We start from the raw sequence: 22,810 nt of genomic DNA on the forward strand, positions 1-22,810 counted from the left end.
GGCAGATACACTAATCAGTTGACAATCACATGTATTCCACAACAGAAAATAGTATGCAGAGTCTAACAGGTGGCTGTAATTTGACTTTTATACATTTCATATTTCTTGGACTGCTGATATCATCAGCTTGATGACACTGAGTATGGCCAAGCTCGGGCTGGTGAGTATCACCCATTCAAGCAATTTATCAGTTCACGTGAAAACACTGACTCTAGGAGAAGGACTTAAATATAAAGACATCAAGTGTCAAAATCTGACCATCACATCTGAATCATTCTCTGGAAAGAAATACTGTTAATCAGCTAATCCTCCCACAAAGCGTATGACATAGGAAGTACTAGAACTATCTCACATGAACAGTTGGATGTACAGAGAAATACTAATAATCTTTGGCTGTTACCAAGTACAAATGGAGAAGCTGCAAGCATTTCAGAAAAGATTTACCTTCTTTGTCAATTATTTCACTAAATAAATTTGTTACTGTAAGAACAAACAGTGCTACGCAATTATCCATTTATTCTTCCACTAAAATATCTCAGAGAGGAAGTATCTAAACTACAAAGCAATGAAAACCCATTTTAAACACTGTAAACTATTAGTAACTAATGCGAAAATACAAAGAAGAGAGATTAACCACAGATGGTGTTTGCTCTGCCTATAATAGGAAAAAATACTTTACGTTCTGAATTAGTGCAAAAGAACCCAAGAAAATATAAATAAAAAACACCAACTACCCCACTGGAATGCAGCTAAAATCAAAACAGCGTGAAAGCCAGAGGAAGTTCCTCAACTGCATATGCCCAGATTATCGGACGCATAATTCCCTCTCTGATTTCTTCTTTAACTTCTCCACAACTAAGGCAGGGCAGGGGCTGAGGGGTTTACTGTGCACCTTTAGCATTAAAAATGGTCATCCAGTTTATGTGCTTTAACTTGCACAAGAACATGAACAGGGATTTTTTTTCTTCTCTGGATGTTGAACGGGGTGAAGAACAGGTACCCTGCATTGCTCCCACTGCAAAGAGTGGCACAGAGTGATGCAGAGGAAGAAGAGCTTCTCATATTTGGTCTGTTGACATGTAACTGTATGTAGCAGCATAAATTTTAATGTGGTTGGACAAAACAGCAGTATTTCAAATATATTGAAATACCATCAAAATGGCTGCTAAGATTGATCTGAGACATGCAGCGGACCCCCAACCACAGCGGGGCCCTTGCTGCCTTGTGTGGCACTGCCACATGGAATGCGACCCTTGCTGCTGCAGCGGGGCCCTCAACCATGGCGGAGTCCCACCACGGCAGGGTGCCCAGCAGTGGCAGCTTCTCTTGTGGCACTGAGTAGTGGGCATTTTTTTCGGGGGCGGGGGGGAGCAGCGGGAGCCTGATTTAATGGACGCCCATGATTAACAGACGCACCTCCCCCAGATTAGTCCGTTAAATTAAGGGTTTACGATACATGGATCTGAACTGTAAGGATTCAGTATTTCCTTTGTCACTACTGCTCATATTCTAGAAATCACTTGAAATGTTTTAGCAAGAATTGATGGGAGAAAATAAGGTAGAAAGTTGTCTAAGACCTAGGAATGATGGAATGAAATTAAGAAAAGTTTTCTATTTTTTAATTGAAAGTGACAGTTATAAAAAGTGAATTTTTAGGCTGTGAAGTAATCTCACAAAGGAAGCGCCACAACTTGAAACCTTTAGAAGCAGACAAAGCATTAGACAATACATTGTAGAGAATATTCCTGCACTAGTACTAGATGGACTAAATGATTAAACGAAGCAATGTCCAATGTCCAAAAGCCAGCAGCACTGCTTGTGGAGCCAGTGTGGCTAAGGCTATGTCTATACTACATGAAAAACTCAAATTTATGGCAGTCTGCTTGATTTTTACATTGTCACTGTCTTCACTGTAAATATGATTAGGTTGATGTTAGGCAGTGCTAAGATTGATATTATAAACACTCAATGTAGCATCAAGTTCGAATTAAGGCTAGTGTGGACATGCCATGTCTTTTAATACACTTTATTAACATCCAGAAGTGTCCCATATGTATCCCACAATACCTCACAGTCTTCCACTCTGGCTGCTTCCATCTCCACTGCTCTCCAGGCGCACAGGAATTAGGTAGCAGGAAACCTGTGAACTTGAATTTGGCACAAGGAAAGCCTGTGGCTGTGGGGTCATGCTTGTGTGACAGGCTGAGAAACTTCTTTCTTTCTTTGCTATCAGAGCAGTGAGTGCATCTACCCATTAAAAATAGCCCCAACATGGAGTTCATGGTTCTACCTCTACCTCTGCCAGCTGACCACTTGGATTTTTTTTCCAGTGCTGGTGCCAGTCCCCGCCCCACCACACCATGTGGCAGCTAGGCTTTTGAAGGGGTCGTGCTTGTATGAGAAGCTGAGAAACTTCTTTCCTGCGGTTTACATTCGTGCAGTGGCCCTCCCTCCATCCCCCACGGGGGCCACACAGCCGGGTCTTTCCCACACCCAATCACATCATGTGGCTAGCCCCCGACTCAATAAAAGGACATGTCTGCTGTTCAGTGCGGACCATGCTGCTAGGCAGCACCATGTCCTCCTGGCTTGTGCATGGCAAGGACTCCAAAAGTAGGAAAGCTTTTTAGGGGCTTACTGCTGCTGGGAGGGGGAGTCTCCCCCAGCAGCTAAGATTTTTGAGGACTTGCCCCCCACTCCCCTGAGCAACACTGAAGGGACCATTTCAACTGGTCCTTCATTCACTGATCCCCTGAAGCCACCCCCAAATGGGAAGAGGAGGGCCGGCTTCCTAACAGTCTATCGGTGCTGGCCCCTCCACCTGAGCACTATCACTTGTTCAAATTTGGCGAACCCGTCTGGGTAGCCCCGTCTCCCATAGTGTAGTGGGAAGCCAAAAATCTTTTTCCTAACCGCTTCTATCCTTCCTTTCTTCAAGATTTGGCAAATTCCTTATCAAATGACCCCCTTAAGACAGGGAAAAGTGGCTGGAGGGCCAATTGAGAAGACACAGACACCTGACGCTTTTTATAAAATCTTTGATATTTCAATTATAAAAGCAAGATATTTCAGTTAATTTAGTAATCTTTGTTGGTGCCCTAATTTTCCTTCTTTCCTTCTGGAAAAATGGTTATTTGCTTTCCGTGGGAGGAGAGTCAGGGCAATGCAATGTGGGAAGGTGACATCACATACCCACAACCATTTGTGGGGCATTTTTTCACATGCAACACCAGCAAAAATACTCAGAATGTGACGTGGCTGAGAAAACTGTGGGATAGGTTCCCACAATGCACTGCTGCAATTGGCGATTGAGTGTGGCAGCAATTAGTTGACTTTGTGGATAATTTGTCGGGAGGTGAGGATACTCAAATTCAAATTTATAAAACCCAGCATTACAAAATCGATTTTAATACATTCAAATTTATCTCATAGTGTAGACGTAGCCTAAGTTGTGCTAAGGAGCCCTCAATAGAAACTGTCTTGCTTTAGCATATCCCCAAAGGAAGGAAGTAATGGAAGTATCAAATCTACCTCTCATGCACAAGTCCTTGCTTAAACATCTCATCTTTCTGTAGAAGAATAATTTTACCATAGATAATACGCCAAATTGGTAAGAAACCTGAAGTGAAAGAATGAACCATTTACACAAGTATTTGTGTGCGCACACTGCAGACAAGCATACACAAGTATTAATGAGTGGAAAGGCTGACCATACAGAGCTCAGATGAGCAACGGTGTGGAGGGAGAAAAGCCTTCCACAACAGCATGAGTATGGTGAAAGGCAAGCAAAGGCCAGGGAAATACATGTAAGCCTGACTATTCTAATGACACATTGCAACTCCCCTGCAACTCCTTTCTCCTCCTTTCTTCAATACACAGTTTTAATCCGGGACCTAAATGCTTAAAATGAGTACAAATAGTTAGCAACAATCATTTAAATAAAGGCTGTACCAACCTCTTACGGTACAAATGGAATTGGCCTCTGTTGTAGAATCCAGTTCATCTAGTTTGACTGGGCCAGCCAACTCACTGAAGTCAGCCTCAGCAGCCGTGCATAAAAGAGGCTTTTGTAACAAGAGAACGGTACGTTCAATGCAAATAATCCTACCTGCCAACAAAGACATTTCAATTTACTACAGTAACAAGGAAAAAGGTGACTGTATTGTCATCACCAATAAAGACAATGTCTCTGCCAGTTACTAACCAGACAAATTGATCATTTTAGAATTACTCTGTACCAACCTATTTGTTTTTTAAATGAAATAAGCATACCACTCTTGGTGAGGTCAGTGGTTTCTGGGCAAAAAGATTTTACAACGTCAATTAAAAAAAAAACAGATTCAAATTCCATTCAAACAGAATTATAACCCATTCACTGGTAGCTTGTGTTTTTGTCTGTTGTTTAATCATAAAAGTTTATAAGTCTCTTAGAAGTGGTTTTATTTATTTTTATTCTGGCCCAAGGCAAGATACACGCAGCACTTTACTCTCCAAAGCAGGAATTGCCCAAACTTTTACTCACCTGCACCTAAATGCCTCGTGTAATTTGCATAATGTGGACCAGATTTCAGCTCCTAGAGGTAAATGGATTGTTCAAAGGATCTGACAACAGGACACAGAGCCTTTCATAAGTGGCTCAAACTTAGGCTGAATGGATAGTGTCTGAAAGTCACTAATATCTGATGTCCCATGTGAAATAAATATGGTGGTCTCATTCTACTTCCTGGTGGACAAATATGTACATCCTTGGAGTGTCAGAACTACCAGCGCTAAACTGGCTTGCTCCTACGGGCCGTGTCTACACTAGCCAAAAACTTTGTAATTGCCATGCAAATGGCCATTTCAAAGGTTACTAATAAAGCACTGAAATACATATTCAGCGCCTCATTAGCATGCGGGCAGCCGCGGCCCTTCGAAATTGATGCGGCTCGCCGCCACACGGCTTGTCCAGACAGGGCTCCTTTTCAAAAGGACCCCAGCAACTTCAAAATCCCCTTATTCCCATCTGCTCACAGGAATAAGGGGACTTCGAAGTGGAGCCCTGTCTAGACAAGCCACACAGCGGCGAGCCGCGTCAATTTCGAAGTGCTGCGGCCGTCTGCATGCTAATGAGCCGCTGAATATGTATTTCAGCACTTCATTAGTAAACTTCGAAATGGTCATTTGCATGGCAATTTCGAAGTTTTTGGCTAGTGTAGATGTAGCCAGGATGTCTTGGAAGAGAGGCCAAAGAATGACAGAGCATAGAAAATGGAACTATCTTCCCACTCTCAGATGATGGTATGCTCACTGAAGAGCCATGCTGAGAAAGCAGTGTGGGGCAGCTTGCAGTACCACTGGCTGGTGGGCAATAACCCTTCTCCTTCCGGGGATGGTAAATTCAGTTAAATATGTACAAGAATAAAAGAAAAAAAAATACTGAAAACAACAGTTACAATCACCCCTCCTCCAATATATGGTCCCAGCTTTCAATGCTTCATCTTGATCTGTGCCTTAAGAGTCTGAGAAGGTTGCACGTCTGTATTAAAGATATGAATGACCATGGGCCACATTGAACTTATTTCGGCTCCAGCTGCCCTGGGACCATGAACAAACAGCTTACCATTTCCTAGTAAAGCATCCTTGAAGAAGACAATGCAGTGGGAAGCATTGTTAAGTGCCTCCATCACTTTCTTATCGAGAACACATGAAGAAGCAAAATATACAGGTATAGTTTTGGGGGTTCCACAGGTGCCTTCAGAACCCTTCTGCAGTGTGAAGTCAGTGACAAACAACCAAGCTTCCTTTTGACCCATGGAAACACTACATGTTACCTAGGATTTCAGAAAGAAAAGGTAAAACGTTATCATTTAATTGTAGTACAGTTTGATTAAACTAATAGCAGAGATGAAGACTAAAATAGCTCTTTCTCCCTATAATATAAAAAACTCACTTAGATCATGATGTTTAGGGTTTGGACAAGAAGAGACATCCAAGGTAGCAGGGCAAGCTGAGTTAACATGGATTAACATTAACATATTTTATTTTAATTTAGATTGTCAAGGACAACCTAAATAGGGAACCTGGAGTTACCTCAATCAGCGAGTGTTACAATACAGCTTGCTTCATCCATCCAAGGAGTTTAAAATATATTAGTTGAAATTTGTTAGCTGATTTTTTCCAGGCATAAGGAGCTGCCAACAAAAGGGTCTTTTTTGCTGGCAGAACCACATCTACATGGCTTGATTTCTGCCACGAATATGCAAATTTGCTCCGTGAATATACACACTAACCATGAAATATGCAAATGAGCCACCATTTTGCATTTTCAAGACGACTTTTTTGCATCAAACTGTTAGCACTAGGGCTCAGTGTAGACACAGCCAAAGTGTTCTGAGAGAAACAAGGGAATCCTCCTGAACTACATACATCTCCTGCCAGTTTAGGACGGGGAGAAATATATTCTGGTATTGCTAAAATAAGCAACATAAAAATATATGATGCCATAGCCAAAATACTTAGACACTTTATGTCAGATTTCATATCTGAAAACACGATTAACAATAGTTCATTAGCATTTTAAAATGTTTCACATTATTTTGTTGAACAGTGTGATAGAGGGCTATTAAGTTTTTTAAAAGATCTGCCAAGATCCACTGGGCTAACATTTGACAATCTGCGCTTTCTTGCATCTGTTTGCATAACTTCTGTAATCCTCTGAGTGTGTTCCCAATCCACCTTCAATGCTTCAGTATTTTATTATATGTCTACAGTTACTGGAAAACCAGCATTCAGGAGCAGCTCTATTATAATGAGATAGTGTATGTGTATGATACAGAAAAGAGATTTTTAGGTAAATAAATTTATTTCAAATTCAAGTATTTAAAGAAACATTATGAATATTGTGTAATATTTCTTTCTCAAGGATTTACTTTTTTTAAAACAATACTTCAGTGCTTAGACAATATGGTGATGGGTGCTACCAGAAAACCATGCACATCTGTATCTTTTTAATTTTCAAGAATACAGAGGGATTTTAACTGAAGCACAGATGTAGAAGATACTCAGCAAATATGAGAATCTTTATTATCTCAACTATTTATTGGAATTTAACTTCCTCCAGCTCACTTCCTGCCCGCAGGAGAACATCTACATTTCTAAAAGTAAAGATCTATGAACTCTTAAAGCCACCTGCAACTATTACAGGTTATGAGGCAATGAGAATCTCGGCTCTTGTTTTCAACAGTCAGTTCAAACATCAGAAAAACCAGACCCTTTAAAACTAGCGATTTGTTCATAGTAGTAGCTCCCATTACAAATAAACTGATCAGAAATGGTTGCTGGCAGAATTCTAACTCAGATGCAACAGTTTATCCTGCTTCCTTCATATATGTTCTTTACTATACTTATCCCAAGTTCCTTCCATAAGAGCTACATGCATCTGATCATCTTCTGTATGTGCAGTTTTAAAACAGTTTTGGAAGACCAACTTTGACAGCTGTAATATGAGAAGTAACACCAGAGCTCTAAAAAACTGGTCCTTAGAGGTACGTAACAGAAGAGACAGCCAAAAAGTAAAAATATTACTAATAATAGCAATAATCACAAGTTATTGTAATATCATCATCTTTATATGTGTGACAATTTGTTAGGAACAGAAAGGAAACAACAAACAGCAGCAGGATTGAGTTATAAAAAAGGACAACTCCACAAGCACAGACGGAATATATTTCCTCCTTTTCCTTTTATATTACAGCAATTATTCTTAACAATAAATAAATAATAAAAGGCATATTTCCGTTCCCCCATCACCCACATAAGGCATTGCAAGACGTTGATTTTGGGTGAAATACAGCTGCTTTTAAAGTACACTGCTATAAACTAACTAAATAATATACACAATTCATAAAGAGTGTTTTCTGAGTTCTGATTAGGAGTTGGAAGAAGCAATTAAAGCTCAACCAAAGTTCTCCCTTCACATTTTATTGCACAATGATCTTGCGTGTGAAGGACAAATCCTCTTGGCAAAAACTGAAGCAAACAAACAAGTTGCGGCACATGATATTTTATTTCTGGAAGGATTAGATGAGTGACACACAAACAGCAGGTAAGTTACTTCCCAACAGCAGCTAACCCAAACTGAAACATTTTTCATTGCCTTTGTAGTACAGCTTGTTTTGTTTGTTTTTTTCTTTGACACTATTTTTCTTATCAAGGAATCCTCCATGAGTAGTCTGCAGTAAGACAAAATCCCTTTAATTACAGATATACGAGGGTGAACATCACTTTGGGGGAAAAAGAAAAAAACAACCAGAAGTAGAAAATCCAATGTGGATGGCAGAGCTTCTGCTTTTTACTAGTAGGTTAGAAAAGCCAAATTCTGTTCTTGGGTACACCTGGAGGGCTCCATTTGAAGTCAGAGGAAGTTGACCAGTTGCACACAAAGACAGATTCATTCTTTCCATTCATTTCTGCCTCAAGTCTGCCCTCATATGTACGACTGAATGGGGGCTTCACATATGTATCCGATGGTAGAATTAAACTGTAAAACTCATCCTCTTTTTGGCTGTCATGGCAAATATTCAAAGTAGAAATTTGTCGCATGATAAACAGCACTTGATTCAGAAGAAATTAGTCTTCTAAACCAAACAGATGTAAACCCATGTAGAAGTGTTCTTGCTGCCCATTCCCAGGGATATCTTACCTGCTGATAATTCCATTCAGACAGCCCTTAAAGAGCATCCTAAAAAGAAATGTTTTATCTAAACACAGCAAATACCTGCATACTTACACACATTGTATTGGTTTATTACATTTTATTGCTAAAAAGTAAAATTACCTGCATTCTTCGATATATAACTTGTGCCCAAAAGCTACAACGTTGATTAAAATCACCAACCTGCCATACAATTTAAAACAGAAGATTAGATAAATACAGTATAACAAACCTATTACATTAATAAGACAAAATACCTATTATCGCACTTTTAAAAAGTTACCTGAAGAATATCCTTTAAATTTTGCACAGTTGGGGGCAGGTACAAATTAGAAATCTCGCCTTCCTCACCTACACTTATATGCCTTGGATCAGGCTGAGCTGTGAGAATGTAACAGAAGCTGGGAGGAGGAAGGTTAGTTTTAATCTGTTGAAAATAAATAAAAGAAATAAGGGAACTAATTAAAAGTAATTCAATATGATCAGTAATGTACTGGTAAATAATAAAGCTTAGGACTTTAGATTTTCAAATGCTATCTAAACATGTAACTGATACTCACAACACCAAGAGTGTGTCTACGATAGGAACTAACTTCGAAGTTAGGTACTACGTGAAAGTAGCCAGCAGAGAGTCTACACACATTTTTCCTTACTTCAAAGTCCTTACTCCATTCCCGGCAATGGAATAGTGCCCTTACTTTGAAATTTAACTTCAAAGTAGGGCGTGTGTAGACACTCTGCTTCAAAGTTGCTTACTTTGAAGTTATTTTTGTAGTGTAGACACAGCCCAAATGTAAGGAAAAAACAATGAAAATTGAATGTTTCCACCACACAAATTAGATCAGTTTTTTAAAATTCACCTTTTTTCTGATTTGACATCAATTTGTGCTCAAAAATATCTCCCAATTAGGCCTAATGGACAACTACTATGGCTGCTTTGTGGTTGGGTAGTTGTCAGAGTTATAAATTCTATGCTTTTCGTGTTTTGAAAAACAACATATGAGTTCTGAGATTTGGGGAATTTTTTTTTTTTTTTTTTGCATGTGGATGGTGTGAGTGGGTGACAGTAAACATCTGAAGCAGCTTCACTGAGAATGCTAAAAGCTGCCAAGTTAAATTCTGGACAACACAGCGAGAAAATGGAGAACAGCAATTCGGCAACAACATGAATTTTTGACTGTTGTAGAACCAGCCTTTATTTCCCTTAAGCAGTTATGTTATGGAATAACCATACTAGCAATCCCAATTCAAAGTGGCCTCAAACTAGAACAGTTTCTTGGGATGCAGCATCAGCACTATGCTTCTATTTATATGTATCAGTTTGTAAAATTTTACTCTGGGGAAAGTGTTTGGGAGTTAATAAGTAACTGTACAATAAAGGAAAGTTGGATTAATGAAAACAGCTGTTCATTCATTTAAAAAGAGCTTCCACATAAGAAAAAGAAATGTTAGAACAAAATTTTTCCTTTTTGAATTTACCCATACATAAAAAGATAGTTTGGTGTACATATGACACAAAAGAAGTCTAGTCCACAGACCTCTTCATACAGTAACATTGTATTCATATATTTATAACAATGTACATTCTAGACACATTTATGTTAATAACAAAGGTATCAAAATGAAACAACAAATCAATGTATCAAAATGAAACAACATACTGCCAAAAGTGGGCAGCCAAAAAAAAAGCTCGTTGTGGTAATTTAAAATATTAGGATCCTAGTTTAATAAATACACTTGAGGTGTGTGTCAATGGGAAGTTTCCTTTATTATGATTATGAAAGTAGACGAATTTAAAAGCAGATGAAATTATAATACTACTACACAACTTTTAAGAGTGCTGATCCATCCACAGGTGCTCCCACTGCTGCCTACTCATTGCAGCACATACATCAATTTTTTTTTTTGAGACTTGTGAAATACCTATAGTGCAGAGGACATGATGAATTAAAGATAGAACAGTAGTTTTATTCGGAACTGGCCTTACTTTTTCCAGTTAAATCAGAATTTTAACGGTATTGCTTTAAAACATCACCATTTTAATTTTCTTCTCCCATGTAAACCCTTTAGCAACGTAAAAAAGCACATTGTAGAAAAGAGACTCATAAGATTTTTCCTCTCCGAGAGTAACCAGTTATGACCTACTTTTCCATTTCCTCAGCATTGTTACTTTTTCCCCCAAATGGGTAAGTTGGTTTATTTTTAAATTATGCATACCCAGCTTAAAAGTCTGTACAACACCTAGACAATGGGGCCCTGACCTGAATGATACCTTTAGGTTTTAATGTAATCCATATAATTAAATAACGCCAAATTTCTCTCCAGTATTAGTTATGCAGGAACAACAGAACACCATAAGTATCTGTTTCTCAATAATTAAAACAATTCTCAAAACTTTCCCATTACAGTAATTCTCCAAAACAATGCACAATAGGCAAGTTTCTTTTCTGAATAAAATATTAAGAAAAATTTACAGATGCAATCCCAGTGCATATTAGTATGACGTTTTAGTTTCAAATTCACAGAAATGCTCACACTATTTTTTAAGATGCTAAGATTGTTTTAGTGCTCAGTTAAACATCCAGATGATAATCTTCATGAAGGGTGACTCCCACAGTCAGAATCCCTCCAACACGCAAAAGAAGTTAGAATAGCCCTAAATTTGACCTGTAGAAAACTGAAAAGCAGTCATGTAGCACTTTAAAGAAATAATGTATTAGGAGGAGATTTTGTGGAGCACACCCACTTCAGATCCGGAAAATTTCCAGATCTGAGGAAGTGGGTCGGCCCCACAAAAGCTCATCGCCTAATACATTATTTTGTTAGTCTTTAAACTGCTTCATGACTGCTTTTTTGTTTTGTGAAGATACAGACTAACACGGCTACCTCTCTGTGACTATTTGATCTGCAGAACAGACTTGTTCTTCCTGCATTCTACCATGCCTAGGATGGTTGTAGAATCTCTATCACTAGAGATATTTAAGAACAGGTTAGCTCAATATCTAACAGGGATGGTACAGATGGTGCTTGGTCCTGTTGTGAGGGCAGGGATCTGGGTTTGATGACCTCTTGAGGTCCCTTCTTATTCTAGTATTCTACGATTATATTTTCTGGTTTGCCTTCATGGCACCTGATCTAGTTTCTATTTCCTGGAGGCAGAGGAGAGGGCTACAAAGCTAGTGATCCATGGTGTATTCCATCAGGACATGTGTAGAGAGTTAATCATCAAATAGTCATCAGCTACAGTGATGGATGAGATCAAGGTGTTGGTCTATGTGGGAGTGCGACTAGGAAGTTTAGAATGAAGGGAAAAGCACTAGGGCACATCCGAATAGCTAAGATGCCTTCAATAACCTGACACCCCAATAAACATGTGCACACTATACATACAAGAACTTTATTTCTAGGTAGAGAGACAGTTTTGTAACTATATACTTTACCGCTTCACAATCTTGACTTTGACCTGGAACTTTTGGAGGCACTAATGGAGGCCACAAGCTGTCTATCAGACTGAAAAGTCCCAATGCCCTTAGGGAAAAAAAAATACAATCTGGTCCAAAACATTTTCAATTTAACCATCTCGATTAAAAAGACATTTAATTTGAATCCTCACATGGCTGTAAAAATAAATTTAAGTCACATTTGTTCATCAGATATTGAGATTCGGCTGGCCTAATTTAAACCCCATGGTTTCTGAGACACAGAGAGAGAGAGAGAGAGAGAGAGAGAGAGAGAGAATTAATTGCTGAATTTGAAGTTTAATTTAATTCTTTGCCTATAAAAATATCATAGAATCATAGAATTCTAGGGCTGGAAGGGACCTCAGGAGGTCATCTAGTCCAGCACCCTGCATAAAGCAGGATCAACCCCAACTAAATATAAGATGATTACTGTTAAATGCTCACATTGTACAAGACATGTATCAATCCAGTTCTTTATTCAAAAGAGTTCACAATCTACAATATTTACAGTAAGCAAAAGTAAAACTCAGTTTGCCGCTGAACTAAAACAGGTTTTACTTTCTTGTTTTTTCTCTAATTTCAGAGGTCTATTGGCCATAGAATCTTTCAAGAAAGTTAGAGTAGATTTGAAATTCTGCTGTAAAAAACAATTTTTAAAATTTTACTTTTTTTAAATTAACTTCATCCTTCATTACACATCAAACAGAAAAAAGGGTATAGTCTCACTTTATTCTTCCTTTGCAGTTCACACTTTTTGCATTTTTTACACTAAGTATTCTATTTTGCATTTAGAAACCTACATACAAAATGGACAGACACCTTGGACAAGTGGAATGGGGTGAGACAAGTATGGGAGAGGAGAAATGTGTGTGAATGCAAATAAAAAATAAATGAAAATGCTTTGCTTTTCTTCAATGTCTTCCATGCAAGGATCTCAAAGTGGATTATCAGTAATCACACAGCTGTTTTTACCAGGCTTTCTACACCTTTGATATCCCTGCTACTATTAGACTTGCCTTTCAGATGGAAAAACTGCAGAACAGCAAACAAAGTTGAACACGTCTCTAGCAGGGGCAGGATGAGAAAACAGACTTGTTTACAGCAGGACACTCAGGAAAGTTAAGACAAATTGCAAATTTATAGAAATATAAAGTTAAAGCACATTGGCTACAGTCCATTAAAGCCGTGTGGTCACTCTCATTTATAATGATGTTTGTGGGAGGCAGAATAGTCTCAAGGCTAGTGCAGGGAGCTGCACTTGGGAATTACAGGGTGAGGGATAGCTCAGTGGTTTATGAATTGGCCTGCTAAACCCAGGGTTGAGAGCTCTATCTTTGAGGAGGCCATTTAGGGTTCTGGGACAAATAGATTAACAAAAAATCTGTCTGGCATAGTGCTTGGTCCTGCTGAAAGGACAAGGAACTGGACTCAATGACCTACCAAGGTCCCTTCTAGGTCTATGAGATATGTATCTCCATATATTATAATTAAGCTACAGGAACCAAAGCAACCTCTCTTCTGTACAGGAGACTACACACAAGGGTTTAGAGCTGCAGTGTCCAATATGCTGTCTGTTCACTGGATGTGGCGAACCAGACAGCATAATGTGAATGCAGCTTGTTACAGCTGCAGATATGGAGCGCCCTCTGCGCAGGCGTTCTATCACCTGGGGGCACAAGCGAGGTAGCAAAGGCAGCTCGGGCTGTGGATGACTCATGGCTTGGGCAGCTCACATGGGGCAGCTCTCAGAAGTCTCATTGTGCGGCTCTCGGGGGCCTCGCAACATGTGCATGGTGAGCGCAGCTTGCTCTGGCGGCAGTTCTAGTGAGTCACTGGGAGGTGGGGAGGTGGGTGTCTGGATGCAGGGGCGGGGAGGTAGTGTGCCTGGACGCCGGGGAGCGGGGGGGAGGTAGTGTGCCTGGATGCAGTGGGGACGGGCGTGTGGCAACTGGTTCCGCAGTTTTGGGACACCACTGATTTAGAGCATGCATGGGGAGATCACAAAGTGGGAGTAGTTACCACAAGTACTAAACTAAAGCAGATCAGCTGCACAAATGACCCATGCCCTGCCTCCAATACCCCAAGGAAGATTCTGTCTTCTCTCACATGCTGTGCTGATGCCCCACAAAGGAGGTATGAACTTTGTCTTTATTACCTACTTGTCTTCTCATTTACGTTTTAACCAAGGAAGGGTAACTGACTTTTCTGTAAGGAAAGCACACAACAGAAAGAAAAACTAGAAGCACATGATTGCATAATAATTTACACCATTTGTTTACAAATCCATTCTAAGAAACAAAATTACTTAGCAACTGTCTATGTACTAAGTATCTTAGCCCTATACTTTCCTTTGATGTTAGTAGTCTGATTAGTGAGCATAAAGAGTGAGATCAATATTTCGAAGGAAAAAGTAGAAAAAAGCAGTGAAACAACTAAAACAACAACATAAGCCCTGCAAATGATAAGATCACAGGAGAGATAATCAAATATGGCGGAGAAAGCATGATTCAGGAAATACACCGACTACGTAATATAGCATAGAAAGACGGGAAGGTACCTAAGGAATAGACAAGATCCGTGCAAGTGACAATACACAAGAAAGGTAGTGCATTGGAGTGCAAGAACTATAGAACGATTGCCCTAACGTGTCATCTAGGCAAGGTGCTGCTGCTGATACTAACGAAGAGACTGAGATTGCATACAGAAGAACATCTAGTGGATGAGCAAGCAGGGTTCAGGAAAGATAGAAGTACCATACAGGGGATATTGGCACTAAGATTGATAGGGGTGAAAGCTCAACGAAAGAACAAGAACATCCACGATTGCTTCATTGATTTTCAGAAGCCATTTGACAGTATAGATCAGAAAGTGACTTGGGCAGCATTGGAATCATGGGGAGTGAATAGCAGATGGATATAGTTGTTGAAGGATATCAACAACAATGCAGAGGCAGCAGAGAGAATGTGCAGAGAGATGGGAAGTTGGTTTAGAACAAGTAGAGGTACAAGACAAGGAGATCTGATATCGCCGAGTATCTTCATTTCGCTCCTCGAGAGTAACAGACAAGATCAAGGAAGAGGTAGAAGAGATACCTGAGCACAGGATGAGAATCAACAACATGAGGTTTGCAGATGATATAATTATCAGGGAAGAAAGTAAAGAGAAGCTAGCGAGAACATGCAGGTGTTAATGAGGAAGGGAAGCAGTATGAACTGATTACGAGCATTGATAAAACAAGGAAATAGGAAGAAAGATCAGTGTAGATGGGATCAAACTAGAGAACACAGAAGTTCATGCATCTGAGGAGCAACATAATGTACGATCTAGACTAAGAAGGAAATAGCTATTAGAATAGCAAAAGCAAGAGTGAGTTTGAAGGCGATGGATAAGATCTGGAAAAGCGAAGCAATTAGCATAGGAATAAAGCTGAGCATCTTGAAAACATGTATTCAGAAGCACGTTGTACAGATGTGAGACATGAGTGATAATGGAAGATTCAAAGAGAAGAATATTGTCATTCAAGAGGAGCTGTTATAGAAAGATCCTGAGAACAGGATGGATGCAAAAGGTCACCAGTGAGGAATTATATAGGGAGATACAGCTCAAAAAGACCCTACTGCAGAAGGTCATACAAAGAGAAGTTACTCCCCGTAGTAACGATGGTTCTTCGAGATGTGTCCCCGTGGGTGCTCCATAAAAGGTGTCGGGCTTGCCCAGCACCGCAGATTGGAAACTTTCCAGCAGTTTCTCCTGGATCACGCATGTGCCGGTGCGCACCGCTCCCTTGCGCATCCCCGGCCACGTGCGTGATCCGGTCCCCGCCAGTTCCTTGACCAACCGCCTCGGATGCTCCTGAAAAACACTAAACAGAGATCCGAAGCGGGGAGGATGGGCGGGTAGTGGAGCACCCATGGGGACACATCTCGAAGAACCATCGTTACTACGGTGAGTAACTTCTCTTTCTTCATCGAGTGTCCCCATGGGTGCTCCACAATAGGTGACTACCCAGCAGTAACCCAAGTAAGGAGGTGGGTAATCGGTTTATGTGCAGCTTGCCCCTGAAAGGACCGCTGTCGAGAGGCGGGTATCCTCTTGGAATACCCGATGTAGGGCATAATGTTTGGCGAAGGTGTCATAGGATGACCAGGTCGCCGCTCTACAGATGTCTTTTAACGTAATGCCCTTGAAAAAGGCTGTTGACGCCGCCACCGCCCTGGTGGAGTGAGCCCTGGGCGGGGCCAGCAAAGGAGTCTTTCGAAGTTTGTAGCACATTTTTATACAAGACACAATGTGCTTCGAGATTCTCTGAAGAGAGACCCTCTCCTTTTGACCTGGGAGCGAGAGAGACTAGAAGTCTGTCCGTTTTCCGGAAGGACTTCGTTCTGTCTATGTAGAAGGCCAACGCCCTCCTCACGTCCAGGAGATGTAGGCGTGCCTCCCTGCTGGAGCTGTGAGGCTTCGGGTAAAAAGAAGGTAAAACTATGGGTTCGTTAACATGGAACTCTGAAGAAACTTTTGGAACAAAGGCTGGGTGCAGCCATAGAGTCACTGCCTCCTTGGAAAAAACAGTGCAGGGTAGTGTTGCCATGACTGATGCGAGCTCGCTCACCCTACGAGCTGACGTAATTGCAAGGAGGAAAGTTGTTTTTATCATAAGGAGACATAGGGGAACCGTGGCTAAGGGTTCAAATGGTGGGCCCGTTAGCGCGCTGAGCACCAGGTCCAAGTTCCACGATGGTGGAAGCGGTTTCCGAGGGGGGTACAGGTTTACCAGCCCCTTCAGGAACCTGGTAACAATAGGATGGGCAAATACCGTGGGCCCCTCCTCTTCATGCCGAAAAGCAGATATAGCGGCGAGGTGGACCTTTAGCGAGGATAGGGAAAGCCTGCCCCTCTTGAGGTCCAATAAGCATTCTAGTATTACAGGTATAGGAACGTCAAGGGGAGCTAGCTGCTTGGCAGAACACCATGCAGTGAATCAAGTCCATTTCTGCTTGTAGGTCTTCCTGGTGGAGGTCCTTCAGCTACTCTCCAGGACTTGTTGTACTCCCTCCGTACATGTGCTTTCCAGGGAGCTGAGCCATGGATTAGCCATGCTTGTAAGCGCAGGCCTTGAGGGTGTGGGTGCACTACGGACCCCTGGGACTGCATGAGTAGGTCTGGCGCCACCGGAAGGGGGAGTGGTGGGCGGTCCGACATGCGCAGAAGCAAGGGGAACCGTTGCTGTCGATCCCACGTTGGGACTACTAGAATCATGCGGGCTCTCTCCTTTCTGGCCTTCTGCAAGACCTTGTGGATGAGCACTGTGGGGGGAAACGCATAAAGTAGGGGGCCCTTCCATGAAATCGTGAATGCGTCCCCCAGGGACCCCCAACCCATTCCTGCCCTGGAGCAGTACTGGGGGCACTTCTTGTTGTGCTGAGTGGCAAACAGATCTATCTGAGGAAACCCCCATGTGTGAAAGATAGGTCGTAGCAGATCAGAGCGGATCTGCCATTCGTGCGTGAGTGCAAAGCGCCTGCAGGCTCCATGCCTGTTGGCCCTGCACTGCTGGTGCCGCAGGGGTCGGTGCCGCCTGTGGCGGTGCCGCCGGTTCTGGCACTTGCCTGGCCACCGCTCTGAGTGCTGCGCGTGCCGGCTGTTTGGTAATCGGAGGCTCAGCCTCTGCCACGTGCGCTGCTGCGCTGCCGCTTGTTTGGGTATGCGGCTGGGGGCTATGTGCTGCGCCCGTCCCACTCGCTGAGACCGCCGGCAGGGATTGGGCTGGAGAGAGCTTCCTCTGTTTCTGCACCGAGGGGATGAGGGAAGCCGCCTTCCTTTCATGGAACCCAGGAGGTCCCTCTGGTTAACGCCTCTCCGGCACGTCAAGCTGGAGAGCCTTATCAAACAAGAGCATTTTCAGCCACATTTCTCTGTCTTTCCTGGCCCTGGCTGTGAGCTTAGCACAATGGGAACACTTTTGGGTAACGTGTTATTCCCCCAGGCACCGAATGCATTCACTATGCCCATCGGAGGCCGGCATAGCTTCGTGGCAGGACTCACACTTTTTAAAGCCTGAAGAGGACATCGCGGTGAGTCTTTCTGCTGTTAATAGGGTACTTAGCACTGAATTCGTGACTATTTACCCTTCGCAGACACCAGCCTGCAGCGGCGGGAGGCCTACTGGCCTTCACGTCCACGCGTCTTCTCCGCTCCTCTCTGTCTTTTTACTATATATATATATATATATATATATTTTTTTTTTTTTTTTTTTTTTTTTTGCACTCTCTTTCTTTTCCTCTTGTCCTTTTTTTTTTTTTGGAAAGAAAAAAGAAAGGTTACTCACCGTAGTAACAGTGGTTCTTCGAGATGTGTCCCCGTGGGTGCTCCACATTAGGTGTTGGGCTCGCCCAGCGCCGCAGATCAGATCTTCCAAGCAGTTTCTGCCGGACCACGCATGCACCGGTGCGCGCCGCTCCCTTGCGCGCTCCTGGCCACGTGCGCGATCTGGTCCCCGCCAGTTTCTTGACCAACCGCCTCGGATGCTCCTGAAAAACACTAAACAGAGATCCGAAGCGGGGAGGATGGGCGGGTAGTGGAGCACCCATGGGGACACATCTCGAAGAACCATCGTTACTACGGTGAGTAACTTCTCTTTCTTCATCGAGTGTCCCCGTGGGTGCTCCACAATAGGTGACTACCCAGCAGTAACCCAAGTAAGGAGGTGGGTAATCGGTTTATGTGCAGCTTGCCCCTGAAAGGACCGCTGTCGAGAGGCGGGTATCCTCTTGGAATACCCAATGTAGGGCATAATGTTTGGCGAAGGTGTCATAGGATGACCAGGTCGCCGCTCTACAGATGTCTTTTAACGTGATGCCCTTGAAAAAGGCTGTTGACGCCGCCACCGCCCTGGTGGAGTGAGCCCTGGGCGGGGCCAGCAAAGGAGTCTTTCGAAGTTTGTAGCACATTTTTATACAAGACACAATGTGCTTCGAGATTCTCTGTGAAGAGAGACCCTCTCCTTTTGACCTGGGAGCGAGAGAGACTAGAAGTCTGTCCGTTTTCCGGAAGGACTTCGTTCTGTCTATGTAGAAGGCCAACGCCCTCCTCACGTCCAGGAGATGTAGGCGTGCCTCCTTGCTGGAGCTGTGAGGCTTCGGGTAAAACGAAGGTAAAACTATGGGTTCGTTAACATGGAACTCTGAAGAAACTTTTGGAACAAAGGCTGGGTGCAGCCATAGAGTCACTGCCTCCTTGGAAAAAGCAGTGCAGGGTAGTGTTGCCATGACTGCCGCAAGCTCGCTCACCCTGCGAGCTGACGTGATTGCGAGAAGGAAAGTCGTCTTTATCGTAAGGAGGCGGAGGGAAACCGTGGCTAAAGGCTCAAACGGTGGTCCCTTTAGCGCATTAAGCACCAGGTCCAAGTTCCAAGAAGGTGGAAGCGGTTTCCGAGGGGGGTATAGGTTTACCAACCCTTTGAGGAACCTGGTAACCATGGGATGGGCGAACACCGTGTGCCCTTCCTCTTCGTGTCTGAACGCCGAAATGGCGGCAAGGTGGACCTTTCACAAGGATAGTAAGAGTCCTCCTCTCTTGAGGTCCAGTAAATACTCTAATATTACAGGTATAGGCACCGAAAGGGGGGCTAGCTGTTTGGTAGAACACCATGCCGTGAAGCAAGTCCATTTCTGCTTGTAGGTCTTCCTGGTGGAAGTCCTCCTGCTACTTTCTAGGACTTCCTGGTGGAAGTCCTCCTGCTACTTTCTAGGACTTGTTGCACTTCATCCGTACATGTGCTCTCTAGGGAGCTGAGCCATGGATTAACCATGCTTGTAGTTGCAGGCCTTGGGGGTGCGGATGCACTATGGACCCCCGGGCTTGCGTGAGCAGATCCGGCGCCACCGGAAGGGGCATCGGTGGACGGTCCGACATGCGCAGGAGTAGAGGGACCCATTGCTGTCGATCCCACGTTGGGACTATCAGGATCATTCGGGCTCCTTCCCTCCTGGCTTTCTGCAAGACTTTGTGGATCAGCACTGTGGGAGGAAAAGCGTAAAGCAGGGGGACCCTTCAGGAGATCATGAATGCGTCCTCCAGGGACTCCCGTCCCAGTCCTGCCCTGGAGCAGAATCGTGAGCACTTCTTGTTGTGCTGAGTGGCAAACAGGTCTATCTGGGGAAAGCCCCATGCGTGAAAAATCAGTCGTAGCAGATTGGGACGGATCTGCCACTCGTGCGTGAGTGCGAAACGCCTGCTCAGCTGGTTTGCCTTCACATTGTGAGCACCTGGTAAGTACGAGGCTTTCAAGGTTATATTGTTGGCGATGCACCAGTTCCACAACCGGACTGCTTCCGCACATAAGGCACGGGACCGAGCTCCTCCTTGCCGATTTATATAAAACATGGTGGAGGTATTGTCTGTACTGATCCCGACTACTTTGCCTTGTATATGGTCTCGAAAGTGTCTGCAGGCGTAGAACACTGCTCTGAGCTCCAGTATATTTATGTGCAGTGACTGCTCCGTGGAGGACCACAATCCTTGCGTCACCTCTTCGCCCATGTGTGCTCCCCACCCTATGTGGGAGGCATCTGTAGTAAGAAAAACCGATATTTGTGGTTGGTGGAAGGGTACCCCTGTTAGCATGTTCTTGGGGTTTACCCACCATTGCAGGGATTTGCGCACCTCTGTTGTGGGCGACACCACCCTGTGAATGGTGTGTGCTGCCGGTTTGTATACGCTCGCCAGCCAGTGCTGCATACTGCGCATGTGTAACCTGGCGTTCTGTACTACGAACGTTGCTGCTGCCATGTGGCCCAGCAGCTGTAAGCACGTCAGAACCGGCACCGTAGGGCTGAAGGTGATGACTTGCACGAGGGAGCCGATGGCCCGAAAGCGTGTCTCTGGTAGATACACTCTCGCTGTAATAGAAGTTATGTGTGCCCCTATGAACTCTCTGTCCTGTGTGGGGTCTATCTTTGATTTTGCCAGATTGATAACCAGGCCGAGCGAAGAGAACGTGCCTGCTGTGATGCGTATCATGCGTAGTACCTCCTCCTTCGAGGCCCCTTTGAGTAGGCAGTCGTCCAGATACGGGAATATAAATACCCCCTGTCTGTGCAGGTAGGCTGACACCACTGCCAAGGTCTTGGTGAAGACTCTGGGGGCCGAGGAGAGGCCAAACGGTAGGATGTTGTATTGAAAATGTTCTTTGCCTACCATGAACCGGAGGAATCGTCGGTGAGCCGGATGGATAGTTATGTGAAAATACGCGTCTTCTAAGTCGAGGGCTGCAAACCAATCTCCATCGTCCAGTGGCGTAAGGATGGAGGCGATTGTGATCATCCGAAAGCGTTGATTGCGCAGGTACCAGTTGAGGCCTCGAAGATCTAAGATGGGCCTCCAGCCTCCTGTCTTTTTCTCCGTGAGGAAGTACCTCGAGTAGAACCCTTTCCCTTGCAGTTGCTCCAGCACTCTTTCCACTGCCCCCATGAGCATGAGATGGTCTACCTCCTGCTTGAGCCTCTCTACGTGGGAGGCCTCCTGGAGGTGGGGCCTGGGTGGAAGTCGGGGCGGTGGGAGCGACTGGAAGGGGATGGCATACCCCGTGGCTATGATCTCCAGCACCCATTTGTCTGTGGTGATCCTTTGCCACTGGTCGTAGAATGGTCGGAGGCGATGGTGGAATAACAGATTCGGATGACCCTGTGTGATGGTAGTGATGGCGCAGCCCTGGATCTGTGTGTCAAACTTGTGGCCTTTGGCCCTGCCCCAAGGACGCACGGCTCTGTTGGGAACATCGCCTGGGAGTTCTCTACTGCTGGTGCTGTTGATGTCGCCCTTGCTTGTAACCCCTGTGGTACAGGGGATGCTGTGGCTGGTACTGGTACCGTCTTTGTTGAGGGTAGTACTTTTTCCTTCTTTATGGAGGGGTGTAAATCCCCAGGGTCCTAAATGTGGCTCTTGAATTTTTACTGGAATGAAGGACCGAGTCAGTTGATTCAGCAAACAGCTTCTGCGTGTCGAAGGGAAGATCGACGATCTTTGCCTGCAGATCCCTCGGTATACCCGAAGTCTGGAGCCAGGACTCCCTTCGCATCACCACTGCCGTAGCTGTGGAGTGTGCTGCTGTGTCCGCAACATCCAGGGCGATCTGAACTCCCGTCCTCGAGGCCGCGTAGCCTTCTTGCACGACGGCCTTGAGCACCGGTTTCTTGTCCTCTGGAAGCGAGTCCATGAGGGAGGTTAACCTAGTGTAGTTGTCAAAATTGTGGTTCGCTAGATGAGCTGCATAATTTGCCATTCGGAACAGTAGTGTGGAGGAGGAGCTTATGGTGTTTCTCTTGCACCTCTGCTGTCTGGATGCCTTGCGTGAAGGCCACCCTTTTAAACAGCTCTTGAAACTGTTTGAGATCGTTCGAAGGATGGACATCCCCCGGGGCCGTAGCCTCGTCCGGGGAGAAGAGCGAGAAACCACAAGGATACACCTCTCTGGACCCTTCCAGTTCCTGTTGGTGGTGGTACATCCTCTCGCTGGAAGCTTGCAAGGGAAAATCTCGGGGTTCCATAACCAGTTCCCCCTGAGATACTCGAGTCTCTGTCCCCGTTCGCAATTGCCCTCGGGGATACGGGACCATCTGTGAGGATCTTTCCCTGGTAGAATGCCGGTGGTGTCTAT

General features: G+C 44.0%; 1 protein-coding gene across 2 annotated transcripts in view; it reads right to left on the minus strand.

The window, feature by feature from the left end:
- Window positions 1–22,810, minus strand: part of SPIDR (scaffold protein involved in DNA repair) — a 353,174-nt gene that overhangs the window by 15,376 nt on the left and 314,988 nt on the right. For both annotated transcript variants that reach the window (XM_074987198.1, XM_074987197.1), the window contains 5 exons: window positions 12,136–12,223; window positions 8,979–9,122; window positions 8,819–8,878; window positions 5,603–5,813; window positions 3,956–4,108 (listed from right to left, as the gene is read on the minus strand). In XM_074987198.1, the coding sequence (XP_074843299.1) occupies window positions 3,956–4,108; window positions 5,603–5,813; window positions 8,819–8,878; window positions 8,979–9,122; window positions 12,136–12,223 (656 nt within the window). The remainder of the gene's footprint in view (window positions 1–3,955; window positions 4,109–5,602; window positions 5,814–8,818; window positions 8,879–8,978; window positions 9,123–12,135; window positions 12,224–22,810) is intronic.

This window comes from Carettochelys insculpta, chromosome 2 (assembly GCF_033958435.1).
Source record: "Carettochelys insculpta isolate YL-2023 chromosome 2, ASM3395843v1, whole genome shotgun sequence".
Classification (NCBI taxonomy): Eukaryota; Metazoa; Chordata; order Testudines; family Carettochelyidae; genus Carettochelys; species Carettochelys insculpta.